We start from the raw sequence: 17,484 nt of genomic DNA, 5'->3' as shown, positions 1-17,484 counted from the left end.
GCTCCATGCTGAGATGGGAATGAGATTATAAATTGTAACTATATTCCCCACTCTTTAAAAGTACCTTGGGGTCTTCAAAATTCAATAATTAAAGTTTTAGAGTTTTTTTTTTTTAAAGAAATTTAGAGCTGAAAAGCCTAAAATTTTGGCCAGAATTTCCCCCCATTATATTAAATCTATTTTAAACAAAAGATAGGGGAGGAATCCTGCTCAAAATTCATTTTCAATGTATGTTCTAGAATGTTTCTCTCTTGGCACTATTGATTTGGTTTAGAAAATTATTTTTCTCTTTACTATAGAAGAGAATGATATAATTTTATAAAAAAGGTTATCTCTGTTTAACATACTATAATTTTCATTTTTGTTTGCATTTTATTATGTTAATAATCAATCAGGAGCTAAGTAGGATTATTTTTCGTAGGAACTAGCCACAAAATATATTGTACATTGTATTGCAGAGCTAACCAAACTGTGTAACTAGATTTATGCAAGGTTGTTCTGATGCTAAGCACTAAAGACTCTGAGAAACTTACAATCTAGTGGGAAGACACACTGTTAAGCAAATTGTGTAATTACCACACAATGGGATGGGATAAATAAGAAGAGAAGGAACAACCACTATACATCAGAACAGAGGAAGGAATTGATTATTGCCTAAGGGACTCTGAAAAAGCTTTATGGGAGAATTATACTAGCAATGGATTTCTAAGGACAATGAGTAGAAGAGATTTTTCTGGTGGAAAAGGAAAGAGATTGAGTTTTCCAGACAGGGAGTATATAGCAAGTACCATTGTAGGCAGATAACCAAAGGAATTGTCTTTAAAATTTTGCTTTGAAAGGAGAGCAATAAATGATAAAGCTGATATGTATGTTGCAGTCTAATGAGGACTCTTAAATGATAATGCAATGAATTGCAAAGCACACATCCTCTTGTCATCCAGAGTTTTCCATATGAACAGTCTTAAGAGTTTTCTGATATCAAATTCCTAAAAATATAGATTCCTAGACCTTTCCTTTGAAGCTTATTTTTTAGTTAACTGGTTTAGGAAAACTGATGTGAAATTGTTACATTTTTGAAGGAGAGGAGGTTAATAGCTCACTTGCTTTATAAAATGATAAATCATCAAAATTTGTAGAAAATTAAAGGAAAGGTTCTGGAAAGATTGAGAGGAAAGGCACAGAATCCAGTGCTGGTGAAAGATGGCAAGGATTTGAACTGAAGCAGGTCTGGAAAATTAGAACTGGGTAGAAAGAAAATTCAGCAGCTTTCAGATGCTGAAGTTGATTGGCTTGTGGGGTTCTTGGTGAGGGAGAATATATAAAGAAGTGTAACTCTGAAATTTCAACTGTTTGGGCTGTAAAAATGGTGCGTCCTGGGACCAAAACAGGAAATTCCGGAGAACAACATGTTGGGGAAATCAGGGTAGGGGTGGGGAGATGGAGAACATTAAGCTAGGAAGGATTATGTTCATTCAAATGCGAGTGTTTCTGGATTTAATAGAAATGTTCACTTCTGAAAAAACTGAGACGGAAATGTTCTTAAGCGGGCATTATAATGAATGGTACAAAAAAATAAGAGAGAATGCTTTTAAAGGCATGCCGGATTCAAAGGAAAAGTCTTTCAACCATTTACTACATGATATTTTCCCATGGAGATAATTTTTAAAAGCTTTGGCTCACTTAGAAAAAGAAATACTGAGGCCTTTTTGTTATTACTTTAACTTGTCCAATCTCTAAACCACAGAGATACCTCAGAGGTTCATTAGAAATTCCCAAACCCAGAAAGAGGAAAGTCCCAATAAAAACAAATGAACCAAACCAGATCCTTGAGGAGTTGAATTTTGAAGTTTTGACTTCCTGATTCTAAGGATGGGTCATATTTTAGTTGCAGAATAATGGTAAATGTAGCTTAAAAACACCATAGTTAAAATAATGAATCCCTTCCATGTCTGTCAGTAGATTTGGCACGCACAAGGACTGTGTGATTCAAATACACATTGTGAACTACACAAGCCCCATTTCTAACCAGATCCCTTTACAAAGGAACCTTTCTTAGCCTGACATCTTCACTTCCCCGTTGTGATTCGCTTTTCCATTATTGCATTAGATGCAGTCAGTGGCTCAGGTTTTGTTGACAATGAGAGACAATCTCTTCCTCTTCCTCTTCCTCTATAAGTAAATAACCCAGTGTTCAGTTATGAACTATCAACAGTTATACTTCTCTGTCTGTCCTCTGGACTCATTGCATGTCTCTGATTCAAGAGATTGCCATTACAGTGGTCTGGAAGGAAGAAAATACTCGAGGAATAATTCAACCCTCGGTTGCCAAAAAGTTATGTCTCCTTAGAAGAGAAATTGAAAAGCATTTTGATACCAGCTTTCACAAAACCCATATTACTAGCGACCATGGAGTGAAAATACCTGTTGAATCCTATGTCATGACCTAAGAAAAGTTTTAAAGAGGAATGCATTGACAGAGCGATGAGCAAGTTCACTGTGACACCACAAGTTAAGAAATTTTTTAGCATTTGGAGTCTTCAGGGCTTCATGGTGCCGAGTAAGTTTAGAAAAATTTCCCGGAGGATGATTAACTCTGTGACTTATGGACCTCTTGTTCCCTCCTAGCCTTGACTATTTTTCTCTTGTATTTGTATTCTTATAAGAAATATTTCAATTAAAAATAAATTTCACCCATAGAATGACTCATCCACAAAACTTCATGATGATTATCAGAAATATTCTCCTGAGCAAAAGAAACCTGACATAAAAAAAAAAATACTGTATGATTCCATTCATATAAAACTCTAGAAAAGACAAATTGAATCTGTAATAACAGAAAACAAATTAGTTATTGCCCATAGCCTGAAGTAGAAGGATTGCCTGGGATATGGTACAAGGAAACGTTTTGGGGTGACAGAAATATTCTTTCTCTTGATTATGATGATGGTTACAGAAGTTTTGGATCTGTCAAAACTCATTGGAGTGTACATTTAAAATGGGTCTATTACATTGTTTGTAAATTACATTATAGTGTATGTAAATTGTAGGATTTATATAGCTTCCTGGAATGTAAGCTGTGAGAAGGCATAGATTTGGGGGATTTTTTGTCTACTGTAGTAACCCCAATTCCTGGGACAGTCCTTCAATGCCTACCACATTGTGCATTTGATGAATGAATTGGTAAATCTGATAGACATTTGAATTGAATAAACGTAAACATTTCCTTTTCAGTAATTTTTCCTACAAAAAAATAAATTTCACTTTACCGAGTACATCATATCTCCTTATTTTCACAAGGACACATATATTGGGTTGAACCCAGAACAAAAGCTAAGGATCAAATATTTACTCCCTCTCAAATACCAACCCAAAAAAAATGTATTTTAACACTAAGACATTATTTTAAAGACAGTCACTGTCTTCCTAAAAGTTATTTTTCTACTAATTTAATTTTTCTTCTTACCAGTTTCTCTATTTTTTTTCCCTGCAAAACTGTCCATTTACTAAACTGTGTAAATTCCTGGACCCATTTCATAGCAGCCTACTTAGTCATTAACTTCTTCCTTTTAATAAGAGAATCCTTTTAATAATACATCATTTAAGATATATAAAAGAATCACCAGAATAAAATTCTAAATCTTAGGCTATTGGAGTATTCACAGCATCTGCTATTTTAGCACATACACCAGCATTTTGCAGGGAAAAACTGTGCCTCCCCTTAATAAGTAACTTTTCACTCGACTTATGAGCATTTCTCTAATCTTAAAATGGTTTTTAATCCATGTAACTATTACCCAACACTCTTTAAAATCAGAAATTTAAAAAACAGGGGAATGAGAATAAAATAAATCAAATGTATTATATGATATACATTGCAGTATCACATTCTTTATAAAAGAAAAATAAGACATTTCTATGAATTTTGAAAATTAATACTTTAATAACCAAAAAAAACCCCACAGATCTGTTTCTCATAAATATTGCAAATTATAATACAATGCATGAGCAAGTCTGGATAAATTATACTTCAAGACACAAATTAAAAAGTGTTCTATAGAATAGATAAACAAGATTATACTGTAGAGCACAGGGAAATATACATAAGATGTTATGGTAACTCACAGAGAAAAAATGTGACAATGAATATATATATATGTTCATGTATAACTGAAAAATTGTGCTCTACACTGGAATTTGACACAACATTGTAAAATAATTATAAATGAATAAAAATGTTTAATAAATATATAAATTAAAAAAAAAGTGTTCTAGAAAACCTTTTAGGAAACATGGACGCAGGGGAGTGCCCATGGAATTCATCCCTTTCTGCAGTATGTTTTATTATATCTTAAAATTATTTATTAGGGGAGAGGAAAACAATTTCTGTGAATTATTTATTAATATTAAAATATTGATGAGCATTGCCTAAATGTAATGGGATTCCAGTTGGTGCATTGGATTGAAACTGCTGAAACACAGCCAGCACAAGGGGCGTGTATTAAAAGAGCAGAACAAATGACTTAACAGGGGCCTAAAAGCAGCAATCAGAAAAGGTTCATTTAACTTAGAGATGGCACAAGCTTCGAGCAATTGCCTCTACTTAAGTAAGTGTGGAATTACAAAAGGCTATTTATTACAGTCCAACAGGGCCCTGCAGCTTGCTCAAAGACCTTTGAAGAATTTTCGACAGTTATAAAGCCTCGCTCAGCGCAGGAGCAGTAGAACTTAGGCAGATCCCCAGAAGAGCCTGGAAAGCTTTCATTAAAAAGTTAACACGATCTTCTTCACAATTGATCTTGGAAATGAATTATTTTCTCTCTCCTTTTTTAAGGAGAGATGCTATACCTAGTAATTTTCAAAACTTCTTTGAAAATGTGCTTTAATTGTTAAGAAAAATAAACCAGTTTCACAGTGATATGGGATGAAGGGAGGGTCTCCATGGATTTACTAAGAAAGTGTTCCAACATTCAGCCGCTTTGACATGCTCTGTAAGCATACATTAGAAGTTACTCTATTAATGGATTTTCTGCAGGAGGAAATTGGTGGAATTTCTCTCTTTTTTTGGTAAAAAAAGGAAAAATTGGTTCTAAGGACATTGAAGCTGAAATTATTCTATTAGTGATTGGATAATAAATTGATTTTTCTAAGTATTAGGGTAAATTTAAAAAATAATTATTAAAAATTTAACATATCTGTTATTTGTTTCTAACTCAGTGACATGTTTATAAACACTGGATATGTTTATAAAATTTCAACTAAATATAACCAAAATAACTTATCTTTTGCTTAGAATCTATTTCAGAGCAGCAAACTGCCTCGGAGTGAGGGTTGAGAGTGTTGTGAGCCGAGTTTGGGAAATAAAACAATAATATTGAATAGATAAAAAGCAAACATAAAGGTAAATGATATTAAGTTACATGGAAGGATATTGATTGTTAATGGGAGCAAAATGTGAATAAGAAAATGAATTTACTTTTCCATCAGAAAAGCAACACCTACATTTTTCTTTGGAGAAGGTTATGTAATCATTCCCAGGCCATTAACGTAGTGAGGCTTTAATTACAAAAATTTATAAGAAGATATTACAAATAACAGAAATAGAAGGATGGAAACTTTATTGCAATAGATACTTTGTTTAGCTTTACACTTTCCAAAGAAGTGTCACAAGACAAGCTTACTGAAAGCTCTGTTTTTAAGTGAAGAATAAAAACGAAAGGCATTTGTAGACAGGAACAATTTAAATGAGAGATTGAATGCAAAAGTTGGCGAATGATAATCATAGAAACATCAGGTCAACAGATAGGTACTGCTAGATGTTGTTGGGAATATGAATAAACCAGGTGCTAACAGTCCTTGATTTGAGAAAAAGATCTATTAAAAAATAGGTCCCTTTAGGAATGAAAACAATTCAACAGTTAATGTGCCTAAGAATTCTTGATTTTTATTTGTTTCATGTTTGTAAGTTATTTTGCTGCATTCCTTTAGGGCAGAATGCCACTGCGCCCCACACTGAGGTATTTTGGTTGGCCAGTGTACCAAGACTGAGATTTGAAACCAAAAGTGCATTGATGGATAGTATGTATTTTTCTTTTTAATGGAAGGATTTCAAGTAAGATATCACTTAAAACACATTTAATCTTCCACTAGAAATGTTACTGACCCTATGATATCTGATCCAAACAGATTTTTTTTATTCATATTCTATTCTTTTGATAATGCATAGCAAAATGTAGCAAATACAGAGTCACTACTCAGTAAGATATCTCAAAATAAATAGAAAGAGGTGACACAAATTGCACTCATTACTGGGTACTTCTGACTAAATTTTTTTTTTGAGAAGTAAAAATGCAAAAGCAGAGATTGTTGTTTCCTGATACGTATTTTTTATTCATGAGAGATTTTTGTCAGAAGTCAAGGTCTACTATAATGTGTCCTAAATCCTATCTATTTTATGATACACTAAATATTACTATTACCTATGGATACCATGGGACTCTATGCGTAATGGATTCCAGTCCTCTTACAGAGTTGCATATGAAAATGTTATCAATGAGCTGAAGAATCTGGCATTAATAACTTTGCAACATTGTAACAAATAGGTAGTCCTGATGTTTTGTTCTTTTTTTAATATATCAAATATATTTCATTGCTTACATTATAGTAGCAGATTGAAAACATCTGCTCACTTGCCACTACTCCACCAGCAGCTGAAAATCTCAGCTCATTTTCCATAGGCTTGTGTGTACCAGGGCTATAATCCAGCTGCTGAGGCTTGATATGGGGCCAGATTAATACTCACGAGCCTTTGAAATGGAAATAGTGCTTTCTTGCCAAAGATTAGATCAATGATAGACTCCATTTGTTTGTTCCCGTCCCTCTCCACTCTTCTTTACCACCCTTCCCAACCTGATTAATCTGCCTTTTCCCATCGTCCCTCCCTTCCTCTCTTTACAGCTCCATCACCTGTCATGACGATTAAGAAAGATCGGACTTCCAGAAGCAGTATTTCTCTATCCTGGCAAGAACCTGAACACCCTAATGGAATCATATTGGACTATGAGGTCAAATACTATGAAAAGGTGGGAGATAATGTTAAAGGGCTGAGTTGTGTAGGAAAAGGGGTTACCTTCTCATCAGTGTGCTCTTGCAAAGAAACCAGTGGCATTGCTGGGAAGTGAGAGCTCTGTTTAGAATTCTGGTCATGGGACACCTTTGATTTATATAGAGAGGGGTGTTTAGAAATCATTGTGTCAGATATTCTTCAGCAAAAAGCCATAGCAAAGTTGTTACTACCAAATTTAAGCTATCAAGTTGTGATATGACAGATGACAATTGTGTCCTTCCTTGCTGAGACCCCTGTTATACCAGCTGTTATCTAGTGATTCCTTCATCTATTGATGAACCATTCCTTAGTTCATTGCCTTAAGCATCATTTGCTGACCTTCACACTCAGATAAATTTCATTCAATACAGATAGGAACCTTGAACTAATAACAAAACCAGTGTATTATTGAACTGATGATGGAAAGCTTTCTTAACTTGTTACAAGGAAATTTAGAAGGTGGGAGTGGTTGGATACATTTGCCTCACATCATAAAATTGTGGTTCAGTAATATAATGATAAGAAATAGGCACACAATTATTTATAAGTAGAATATAGGCCATGATATTTCATACTGTAAATAGCACTTATTTCTCCCTGAATATAAATTATGGTGAGATTTGAAGGCAAGATGTATTCAAACATTATCATTAGAACTCAGTGATTTTATAGCTACTAATATGAGCACAGCATATTTGTGTATCTGCTGCCATTTACAAAATATTTTAAAGTGAACTAAAAGCAAATCGTGTGTTTTATAGTTTCTATTTGCACAACACTTCAGCATACGTTATTTCGAGCTGTCTGATAGTCCGATGAAAGTGGGCAGATAGGTTCTTTTATAAGTAAGGAAACTGAGAGTCAGTGGCATTATTTGAATTTCTCACAACCTCACAGCTATTAAACATTAGATTTCTGTTTGAACTCTGGCAGCCATGACTCCTCGTGTAGTATGATTTCCCCTGTACCGCATATGTCCCGCTAATGAAAAGGGATCATTAGAGACGTGAGAATTAGTGATATGGTCAGTTGTGCAAAAAGACATAATGCATTCCTTTGCATCATGTAGTTATTCTGTTCATTGAAGTTAATGTATTTCACAAGTGTGATGCCATTTTTCTCAAAGTGCCCCCTACAGGGAAAAAGGTATGTCTCTTTCATTAAAAGAAAGTGAAATCTAGTAAACCTCACTGTGCCAAAATCATTCTCCAAATAAGTGATCTCCTAGCTTTCAGTGATCCACTGTGGTATCATCAAATGCTCGTTTGATCGTGATCTTCCATTTTTAAGTGTTACAAGATGGACTGGGCAAATATAAGAATCCATGTTTTATAGATGATGATGCAACAAAATAAAAAGGCAATTAATGATACAACTCAATTTAGACTGGATAGGAGAACCAGGGAACACCCAACTCTTAGATCTATGGAGCTGATTCAAAAATACTATTCATCTCCATTCACATCTTTCACAAACATAAAAAGTTTTCTGAGCTTATTTCAGATTCCACCAACCAAGCACAATATGCATCCTTATTTTAAAACAATATTAATCAATACAGGTAAAAAATGGCTGAACCTTTTTATTATTCCCTAAGCATTTTAAACTTGATGCATACCTATGTGTAATATCATTTTTATATACTTTATAGAATTACTTTTTTATATCATGCATTCATATATTCAAAAGTATTTCCAAATATATATATGATGCTTGGAAATATTTTGGAATATATTGGAATTTAAGCTCTACAAGGCCTAGCTTTCTTGACTGTTTAGTTCATTAATGATGATGAACGGCAGCAAGTTTGTCTGGGTATATGCCTAACAATCTTTTCACACATGAAATAATAATTTCTGTAAAATAAACATATTTGTCCCTCTTCCTTATTTAACATACTAATTCAAATGCTGTTTGATACATAATCAGTATCTTTTAAAAGTATCTGTAATGCATATTTTTTCTGTAATATTCTGTATAGTTTTGGTTGAGAATATGCATTGTTCTATATCACAGACTCCCGACCCCACCCCACATGCAGCAACATTTCACCATTATTTGAAATTAGGTTACCCACCAAGTGCTCAGTGTGTATTGACATGTGTTAGAGGAAAAACACGGTTCTGTGTAAATCCAATTTTTATAAACAAGGCTTGACACAAACAGTCTTTATATTAATGTGCAGTGTGAATCTTCTGATGTACAATGTGAATCCATTTGGGAAAATTTCTAGACTTTTATCTGAAGATTTTTGTCTCTACTAAGCCACGGTGACTTAGATTAAATACAGTGCGAATGTAGTTGATGCTAAGAAAGTTATTAATGTAGAACTCTGCATAAAACCTGGGCCCTTTTAAGTTTAATATCTTATAATTGATAGAAATATTTTCTGAGAATCAGTAGGACATTCCTGTTAAGTTTAATTCAAAGGGGCATTTTCCTCTTTGAGAGTTTATTCTTGGAATTAGACTGAAGGTTTCATTCAGCTGTGGCTTTGAAGAGAACATATTTTCATCCATATATTAATTGGTAAGACTGAAAACTAATTTTTCCTGCCTATGTACAGGGCACAAATTATTTATCCAAGTTAGGAAATTCTGTAAATTGTTTTAGCTTAAAAATGCCTCTAGGTTACATTTAGAGAGTTAAATGATTGTCATCTCTTTTATCAGTCCTATGATCTGAGTTAAAATCCAGAAGAACTGGTTTTGAGTGGCTCACTTTTTTACCATTTGATAGCGTTAGGAAGGTTTGATTTTAACATGATTTTTCTTACCTCAAAGCAGGAACAAGAGACGAGTTATACCATTCTCAGGGCAAGAGGCACGAATGTTACCATCAGTAGCCTCAAGCCTGATACTACATATGTATTCCAAATCCGAGCCCGGACCGCCGCTGGATATGGGACCAACAGTCGCAAGTTTGAGTTTGAAACTAGCCCAGATTGTACGTATTTTCTCAATATAGTGTATGGTGGGAGGGCTGTTGCAAATGTGTCTGATAATTCATTCTCACTCTAAGTTTTAACTAAGTGTTTTACATTGAAAATATATTGCTTGAGGACATTTAATAATTGTGCATAGCATTGGGACTGTGTCCTTGTGTTTGTGTAAGGGTACATCATTTTTTTTTCTCTTTTACAAATCAAACATATTCTAATGCCTGGAATGCTTCTGGTCTTCTGTTGGCTATAAATTGCTTTGAGGAACATTATTTAATATAATCACATTTTAACTTCCAGTACCTGTTAATCCAAATATTCTACGCTCATTGCATGATTCAATGAACTACAAAAAAGAAACTTGCTGATCCATGAGGAACTTAATATTTTAATCCTTAACACAGTTAATCTTGTATCACTTGGAGATTAAGGATTTTCTAAAACCTGATTCATCACCTCATTCACATTCACAAGCAATTTGAATAGCCCTGTGTCTCTGACACCAAATTTGTCTGAAATTGGCAAACATTTTCCCCATGACATTTTGCTTTTCCTCACATGCATTTGCTTCATATTAGAAGAGCCCCTCTGCTAAAATATAATTTTCAAAAAGGCAAAATCATAGCTGTGGTACTAATGTAAAATAAAAACAAGTTAAAGATTTTATTCAACTTATTAATTAATGAAGAGACTAGTAAGAGATTAAATGATTTAAAGGGAAATTTGAAGAACAGATACATATACACATATATATACACATTTGTATATGTTTGTGTGTGTCTTTGTGTATGTGTGTATGCATATGTAGACAATCCAGAATACTTAAAAAAATTGATTAATTTGTCCAAAACTGGTTATTATACTATGGGACAATAAATATACTGATTGATGTCATCTCTTGCAATGCACACAAACTAATCATATCTCTAGTGAATATATCACTCTAACTGTAATGAGAAGGATTATTTATATCACTATCCATTGTCTGCAACTAATTTCACAGCTGTTAAAACAGGCTAGAAAGACAATCAAAGATAAACATCCTTGTAGGGAGGCTATAGCTATATACAGTGGTAGAGCACATGCTTAGCATGCATGAGGTCCTGGGTTCAATCCCCAGTACCTTCGTTAAAATAAGTAAATAGCCTAATTACCTCTCCCCACCCCCCAAAAGAAAGGAAAAAAAATTTAAAAAAAAAGATGAACAACCTTTAGAAACAGATATCCAGGGAGAGTCTGACAATGCCCAGCCCTCCACTGAAAGGAAACCCAATATTCTCTTTTGATGGTTCCAATTTTACCATTTCTCCCTGGCATCTATATTTTCCATTTTCTAAATATTATATTAATAATATAAAATCACATTGTTGTTGATATGCTAATATTTTTATGCCCAAACTTCATATCTCATTGAAACATTCCAGATTAATAAAAGCTGTTAATATGATAGAATAAATATTTTATGACATACTTTTTATCTGACAGAAATGCTGCTTAAAATAACAATTTCTACCTTCTGCAAGGTATTGAGAATCTAGTGTTCTTAGAAATTATCAGCTCACAGCTGAAACATGGCAGTCCTGCTACCAAAGGAAAGTTGCCATCTTCAAAAGCACAAATTTATACATTGGTCCTCTGGATCCATGGGTTCAGCCAACCTTGGATGGCAGACATTAAAAAAAAAAGTTCCAGAAAGTTTCAAAAAGCAAAACTTGAATTTGCCGTAAGCCAGAAACTATTTAGATGATGTTTTTATTGTATTTACAGCTATCTACACAGCATTTACATTGTGTTAGGTATTATAAATAATGTAGAGATGGTTTAAACAATGTGGCAGGCTGTGCTTTGTATGCAAATACTACACCATTTTACATAACGGACTTGAGCATCCTCAGATTTTGCTATCCGTGGGAGTCCTGAAGCCAATCCCCCTTGGCTATGAGGGACCACTGTGCCTCAAGACCTCTCCTAATCCTCCTGTGATGGAATGAACATGGAGAAGTCACTCTTTGAGGACATTAGAAACAAAATGCTGTATAAAATAACTACAGAATCTGTGTGAACAAGATTTAAAACAAATTTAAAATTTTATAAGACACAATATCAAAATATAATTGCAACTTAATATTAGTAGTTCTGAATCTTTTTGTAACTTTTAAGTGGTGTAAAGAAAGTTCCTTGTTTTGAAATGACTACAGATTCAATTTTTTCAAAGTATTAAGTAGTTATTTTAATTAACAACAACCAAACCTATATTTTCTTTAGCAAGGAAAATCACAAATCACAGAAATAGAAAAATCAAATGTTTATTATATCATATGGTAGAAAAAAAGCCATACTGAGGGACAGGAGGGACAGAATACTGTTAGATAAATATTTATTATATTGATGCATATTTTGGAACATCAGTCAGTCTAACCTTACATGATCTTAATTAGCAGTTAACCTTATCTGATAAGTAAATTTGCAAAAACAACAATAAATTGTAAAATTCTAATATGATTCCAGATTTACCACAGATATCTCTATGATAGTGTTATATATGATCGTCTAATGAGTCTTCAGTGTCTGAGGTTTAAGAAATACTCCATTTAAAAACTTTAGTCTTCGGACTTTTGCAGATAAATTTTATATTTGCTATATTTCCATTGTTTGATAGAGAAGATGGAAAGAAGAGAGAAAAATAACTTTTTTAACATACACTTTGATTTATAAAAATCTTTGAGTTTGCACAGTTTGATTTTTTTTTTAATCAGTTTACTCTTACTGCTTTACCATAGAATTCTTCCCAACTTTAAATATAGAGGAGGAAAAAAGTACCTTTTGTCTTAGGAGGAAAAAGACAAAAATCAAAACTCTCACTCCATTTTTTAAATCAAAATGATATATTCGTGAAAACTCTAAGGATTTAGAAGTCTTATTTGTTATAGATCAATATTTAAAAGATATAAAAAAGGCTCTAGCTGTATTTCTTTAATGGTTTGCTTCTTATTCTAGGTTTTATTTTTTTTAATTATAAACATTTCATCCATAATACATATACATGCTTCTTAGTAGAACATAGTGTATTTTTACCTGGAATTTAGATAGTATTTTTTGGACTTAGTTTACAGTAGCAATATGAAGACACAGTGGAGCACATATTTTCTTAAGTGTTTTAAAGTTTCTTACTATTTATAGTCAGTGCTTCTATTATGTACAATTAAATTTATTATCATTTACAGAAGAGGAAACAGAGGCATCGAGAGATTAAGTAGATTTCTAAAGTTACACAACTGGTAAATGATGGGTCTGATTCCAGAACCCATGTATTTTTGTGACAGTATAAATATTTTCATAAATATTTCATTTGATTTTGCTCTATAAGCTGTCCAGATACTATTATATACTTTTGGTCATGGTCTAGGACACAGAATTTATGTGTTTTTTCTGAGATTGCATAGATGTTCAGTGGAGTCAGTGGACCTAGAACCTCCAGGTTTTGGAGGACTGATCCAGTGCTGCTCTTATACATTTAAAAAAAAAAGTCATGCTAAGACCCACAGAAAGCATGGGCTGTATAAAAGTAAAAGAACTTTCCTAGAACAAACACAACATCCACTAAAGCAAGAGTCCAGATGATATTGTTACCCCAAAGGTAAAGACCTCAGTTCTTGTCATACCCGAAAAATAAGTTTTAGTCAGGAGACAGTTTGTAGTGAAAGATTTTAGATTTATTTAGAAAAGGGAAAGTACACCTCCAAGAAGGGGAGGTGGGCTGCTCCAAGGGGAGAAGAGCGGTGCTCTCTGTTTTGCCTTTTCTCTTATACCCTCGCTGAGAGGTGGTCTTTTGATTGATTGATGGCTCTTGCCCCTTGAAAACCTAGTCATGATTGTTTCCTTTGCACATGTCCTTTCCCATGGTATACACAGAAAAACCCATGTGGGGCTAAACCACAATGTTAATTGTGTTACAGTGAGCACTGGGTCATGTCCAGTTATGTTTTTTTCGCTACTGTGAGGTCATGACTGTCAGGTTCTTACCAGTTCCTTACTGGCAGCCATTCAGAAGAAGTAAAGCCCCTTTATGCTGGAGACAGGCGTAACACCGTCTTCCAGACCTTCCTCCCTCTCCTCCACCTTGTTTGCCTGGTGCCCCCACTTATCTAACTGGCATGTTTGGGAAAGCAGACAGTCCAACTGTCTGGAAACCCTCAGTGGGTAGAAACTGAGTCCAAAGCCCAAGAAAGGCAGGCACAACGTAGGTGTTAAGAGGAAGGACTCTGGAGTAAACTGACATGTATAAGAGTGACCTTGACAAGCCACTTCAATTTTCAATGCCTCAGTTTCCCTGTCTGGAAATTGGGGAAGATCATTGTGCATTATCAATAGGGTTTTCTGTTGCTTGAATTAAGTGTTGTTTGTAAAGTGCTTAAAATATTACCTGGCATAGTAGTATAGTGGGCACTCATGCTGTGTGTTTTGTGTTTAAATAAATAGTACATAATTTGAACATCCAAGGAATTTCAAATTGATATCAATTTTTGACAGTATGCTAGGTAAAATTATGAGACAACTCTATAACACATTTAATCAATACTATTTATTCAAAGTTTTGCCAATTTCAGTAACAAAAATGGTCTGATGTGGTCATGTGTTTTTAGGTCATCTCTTGGATTCATAGATATTTAGAGCTAGAGGAAATTGTAGAGAAGTCTAGTTTAATCCTGTCTTGAACAGAAAAAGGAATAGAGAATTCTTCTTTATTCTATCATGCCTCATAGCCACCCCCTCCCCACCAGTTTCACTGACCTTTATTTCCAAAACTGGCTAAAGTTTACCAGTGAATTCAGAACTTGTTGCTCTTTACAAGTTATTACAGTATGCAAAATGAAAAGCATGAGACAGAGCAATTATTACATGTTCCTGAAGCATTATTCAATTGCAAGATTAAGTTATTTTACAAACGATTCATAGATCTATAGCCAATGGCTAGGGATGTATCAGTCCAGGTCTTCCGGGAAGCAGATACTAAGGTGGAATTACAAGAGCTTTGGGGCGAGAAGTGGATACAGATTAAAAAATAAAAGGGGAGGAGCAGAAGTGGCCGAGCAGAGCCTCAAACCGAGCTGAAGAGAGACAGAAGAAGGGTTGAGGAGGAGAAGCCTCAGAGAGCTCCAAGCGGCTCGCCAAGCCAGTGGGGAGCTCCAGAGTGAAGACCGCCCTTCCTCCCAAAGGAGTCCCACACTGGGGGGAAACGGTCTGGCTCCAGGCCCCTTGCCAAGTTTAGTCCTTGAGGAGAGCCCGGCCGCGGCGGCTCCTGAAGGTGCGGCAGCTGGAGGCTGTCTGCCCACTGTAGGCTGGGCAGGAGGGAGATCCCAGCAGGCACCCCCATGGCTGCCACAGTGCTGTGAACAACAGTTTTGTGATAGTAAAGAACAAAGTGCTTGTCACAGTGTATATTATGAGTGTACCATCCTGCCTCACTCTGAGATCTTTTTTTCAGATGCTTGGAAAACTTCTAACAGCCTATCTGCCATGTCTCTGTATTGGCATCATTTAACTATTTCCTAAACTGCATTATTTTAGAGAAAAGCTTCCAAACTTAGATTTTCATCAGGTTCAAGATGGGATGTTGGCTTCCAGAGAGGTGATGGTATACTAAACCCTCTCTTCTAAGCTCCTCTTTTGATACCTCGCTCATTCATTTGTTTAGTCAGCATTTACTACAAGAGCAATAAATGTTGATGTATGAGTGTATGAGAAGGAATGTTCCAGGAACTGCGTATATTTCAGGAAGTGTAGAGATGAGAACGCTTTGGATTTTGTTAGCAGATGAGGCTGAGGATTTAAGCAGAGAACAGATCCGAAATGGCTTTCCAGGTATTTTATCCGGAAAGTGATAGAGAGCCCTGCAAAACTTTTATGCACGAGAATGACATAATCAGATTCAGGGCTTAGAAGGAATACTCTGGTGGCCAGGTAAAAGATTGGAAAGGCCTGCACATAGTGATCAATTGGGAATTTCTAATTGTAATCCAGAAGAGAAATGAAGCTGGAAACGAAAACATTTAAAAGAAATTGGTGATTAATTGGATATAGAATAATCAGGAGAGGGAGAAGACAAGGTGACTTTATGTCAATGGTTTGTTACTCAGAATGTTGTGGTCTGGAATCCGAGGCATCAGCATCACTGGGAGCTCATAAGATATGCACACTCTCAGTCCTCCCCCCAGACCGCCAAACCAGAAACTGCTTTGCCCAGAAGATCCCCGAGTGGTTTGTATGAACATCAAAGTTAAGAGAAGCACTGGTCTAGGTCAAGGGTCAGTGAACATGTTCTTTAAGGGGCTAGAAAATAAACATTTTAGGCTTTGTGTACATGTCGTCTCTGTTGCTCCTGCCCAGCTTGGCTATTGTTTCCTAAAAGCAACCGTAGACAATATGCAGATGAATGACTGTGGCTGTGTTCCAATGCAGTTTTGTTTATAGACACCAAAATTTGAATGTTATTTAATTTTCTCATGTCACAAAATCTTTTGACTTTTTACAACCATTTAAAAATTGTAAATTGTTCTAAGCTTCTGAGCTATACAAACACTGATGTCAAGCTAGACATGGCTCCTGGGCTATTTTTGCCAACACCTTGTATAGGAGAGTGAATGAGTGATGGGCTGTTTATAAAGGAAGGAGATGCAGAGACAGGAACAATTTGGTGGTGATGTGTGTTGAGGTCCACAGCACAGGTGTTACACCAACTCTAAGATAAATTTGGATATTGGAGGCTAAACAAGCTTAATGAGAAAGGCTGTGTAATTTTATTCAGGGAAATCTTACCTATTTCCTATGTTTCTCTGATAACTTCTGTTTTATATGATGGTTTCTTGCCAGTGAGTATGGAGAAAAGCAGTCCACCTGTTTCACGCCATAGGCACTCAATAGTGTTGATTGATGCCAATGAAACAGAGTGTTTCATCTTACTAATGAGAAATTTCAAGTAAAATTATACAAAATATCTCCTTTTTTACGCTGAGTGAAGAATTATTTTTTACCTTGTATCAGGCAGTAAGGCATATTTCAGGTAAAAGCAGAATAAATATGACTTAATTTATCAGTGTTTCCATTTTGATGTTGGTTATGATGTGTTAATGCCTGGTCTCTTCTGACTTTTTTCCTCTTCAACCTCACAGCTTTCTCCATCTCTGGTGAAAATAGCCAAGTGGTAATGATTGCCATTTCAGCGGCAGTAGCAATCATCCTTCTCACGGTCGTCACCTACGTTTTGATTGGGAGGTGAGTTCACAGTCTGTTTTATGACTTACTTTCAGCACCGCTTTTCATGCTCCCCCCAATTGCTATGAAAATCTGAAGAGTGTGGTCAGTAAAGTACTTTAACAAATAAGAATGTCTCCACTTGTGTTCTCCATCTTTCTCATTTCCCTCCCTTTCTTTTGATGCTCCA

The 17,484-nt window shown here is 35.1% G+C and overlaps 1 protein-coding gene across 3 annotated transcripts in view; it reads left to right on the top strand.

Annotated features, from left to right (window-relative positions):
• The window catches only part of EPHA3 (EPH receptor A3), a 331,506-nt gene that overhangs the window by 249,571 nt on the left and 64,451 nt on the right, over positions 1-17,484 (top strand). For all 3 annotated transcript variants that reach the window (XM_006215602.3, XM_072966918.1, XM_072966925.1), the window contains 3 exons: positions 6,955-7,079; positions 9,886-10,048; positions 17,213-17,315. In XM_006215602.3, coding sequence (XP_006215664.1) covers positions 6,955-7,079; positions 9,886-10,048; positions 17,213-17,315 — 391 coding nt within the window. The remainder of the gene's footprint in view (positions 1-6,954; positions 7,080-9,885; positions 10,049-17,212; positions 17,316-17,484) is intronic.

This window comes from Vicugna pacos, chromosome 1, assembly GCF_048564905.1.
Source record: "Vicugna pacos chromosome 1, VicPac4, whole genome shotgun sequence".
NCBI lineage: Eukaryota > Metazoa > Chordata > Mammalia > Artiodactyla > Camelidae > Vicugna > Vicugna pacos.
Note: the sequence above shows the minus strand (reverse complement) of the source record. Positions and strands in the feature narration are given on the sequence as shown.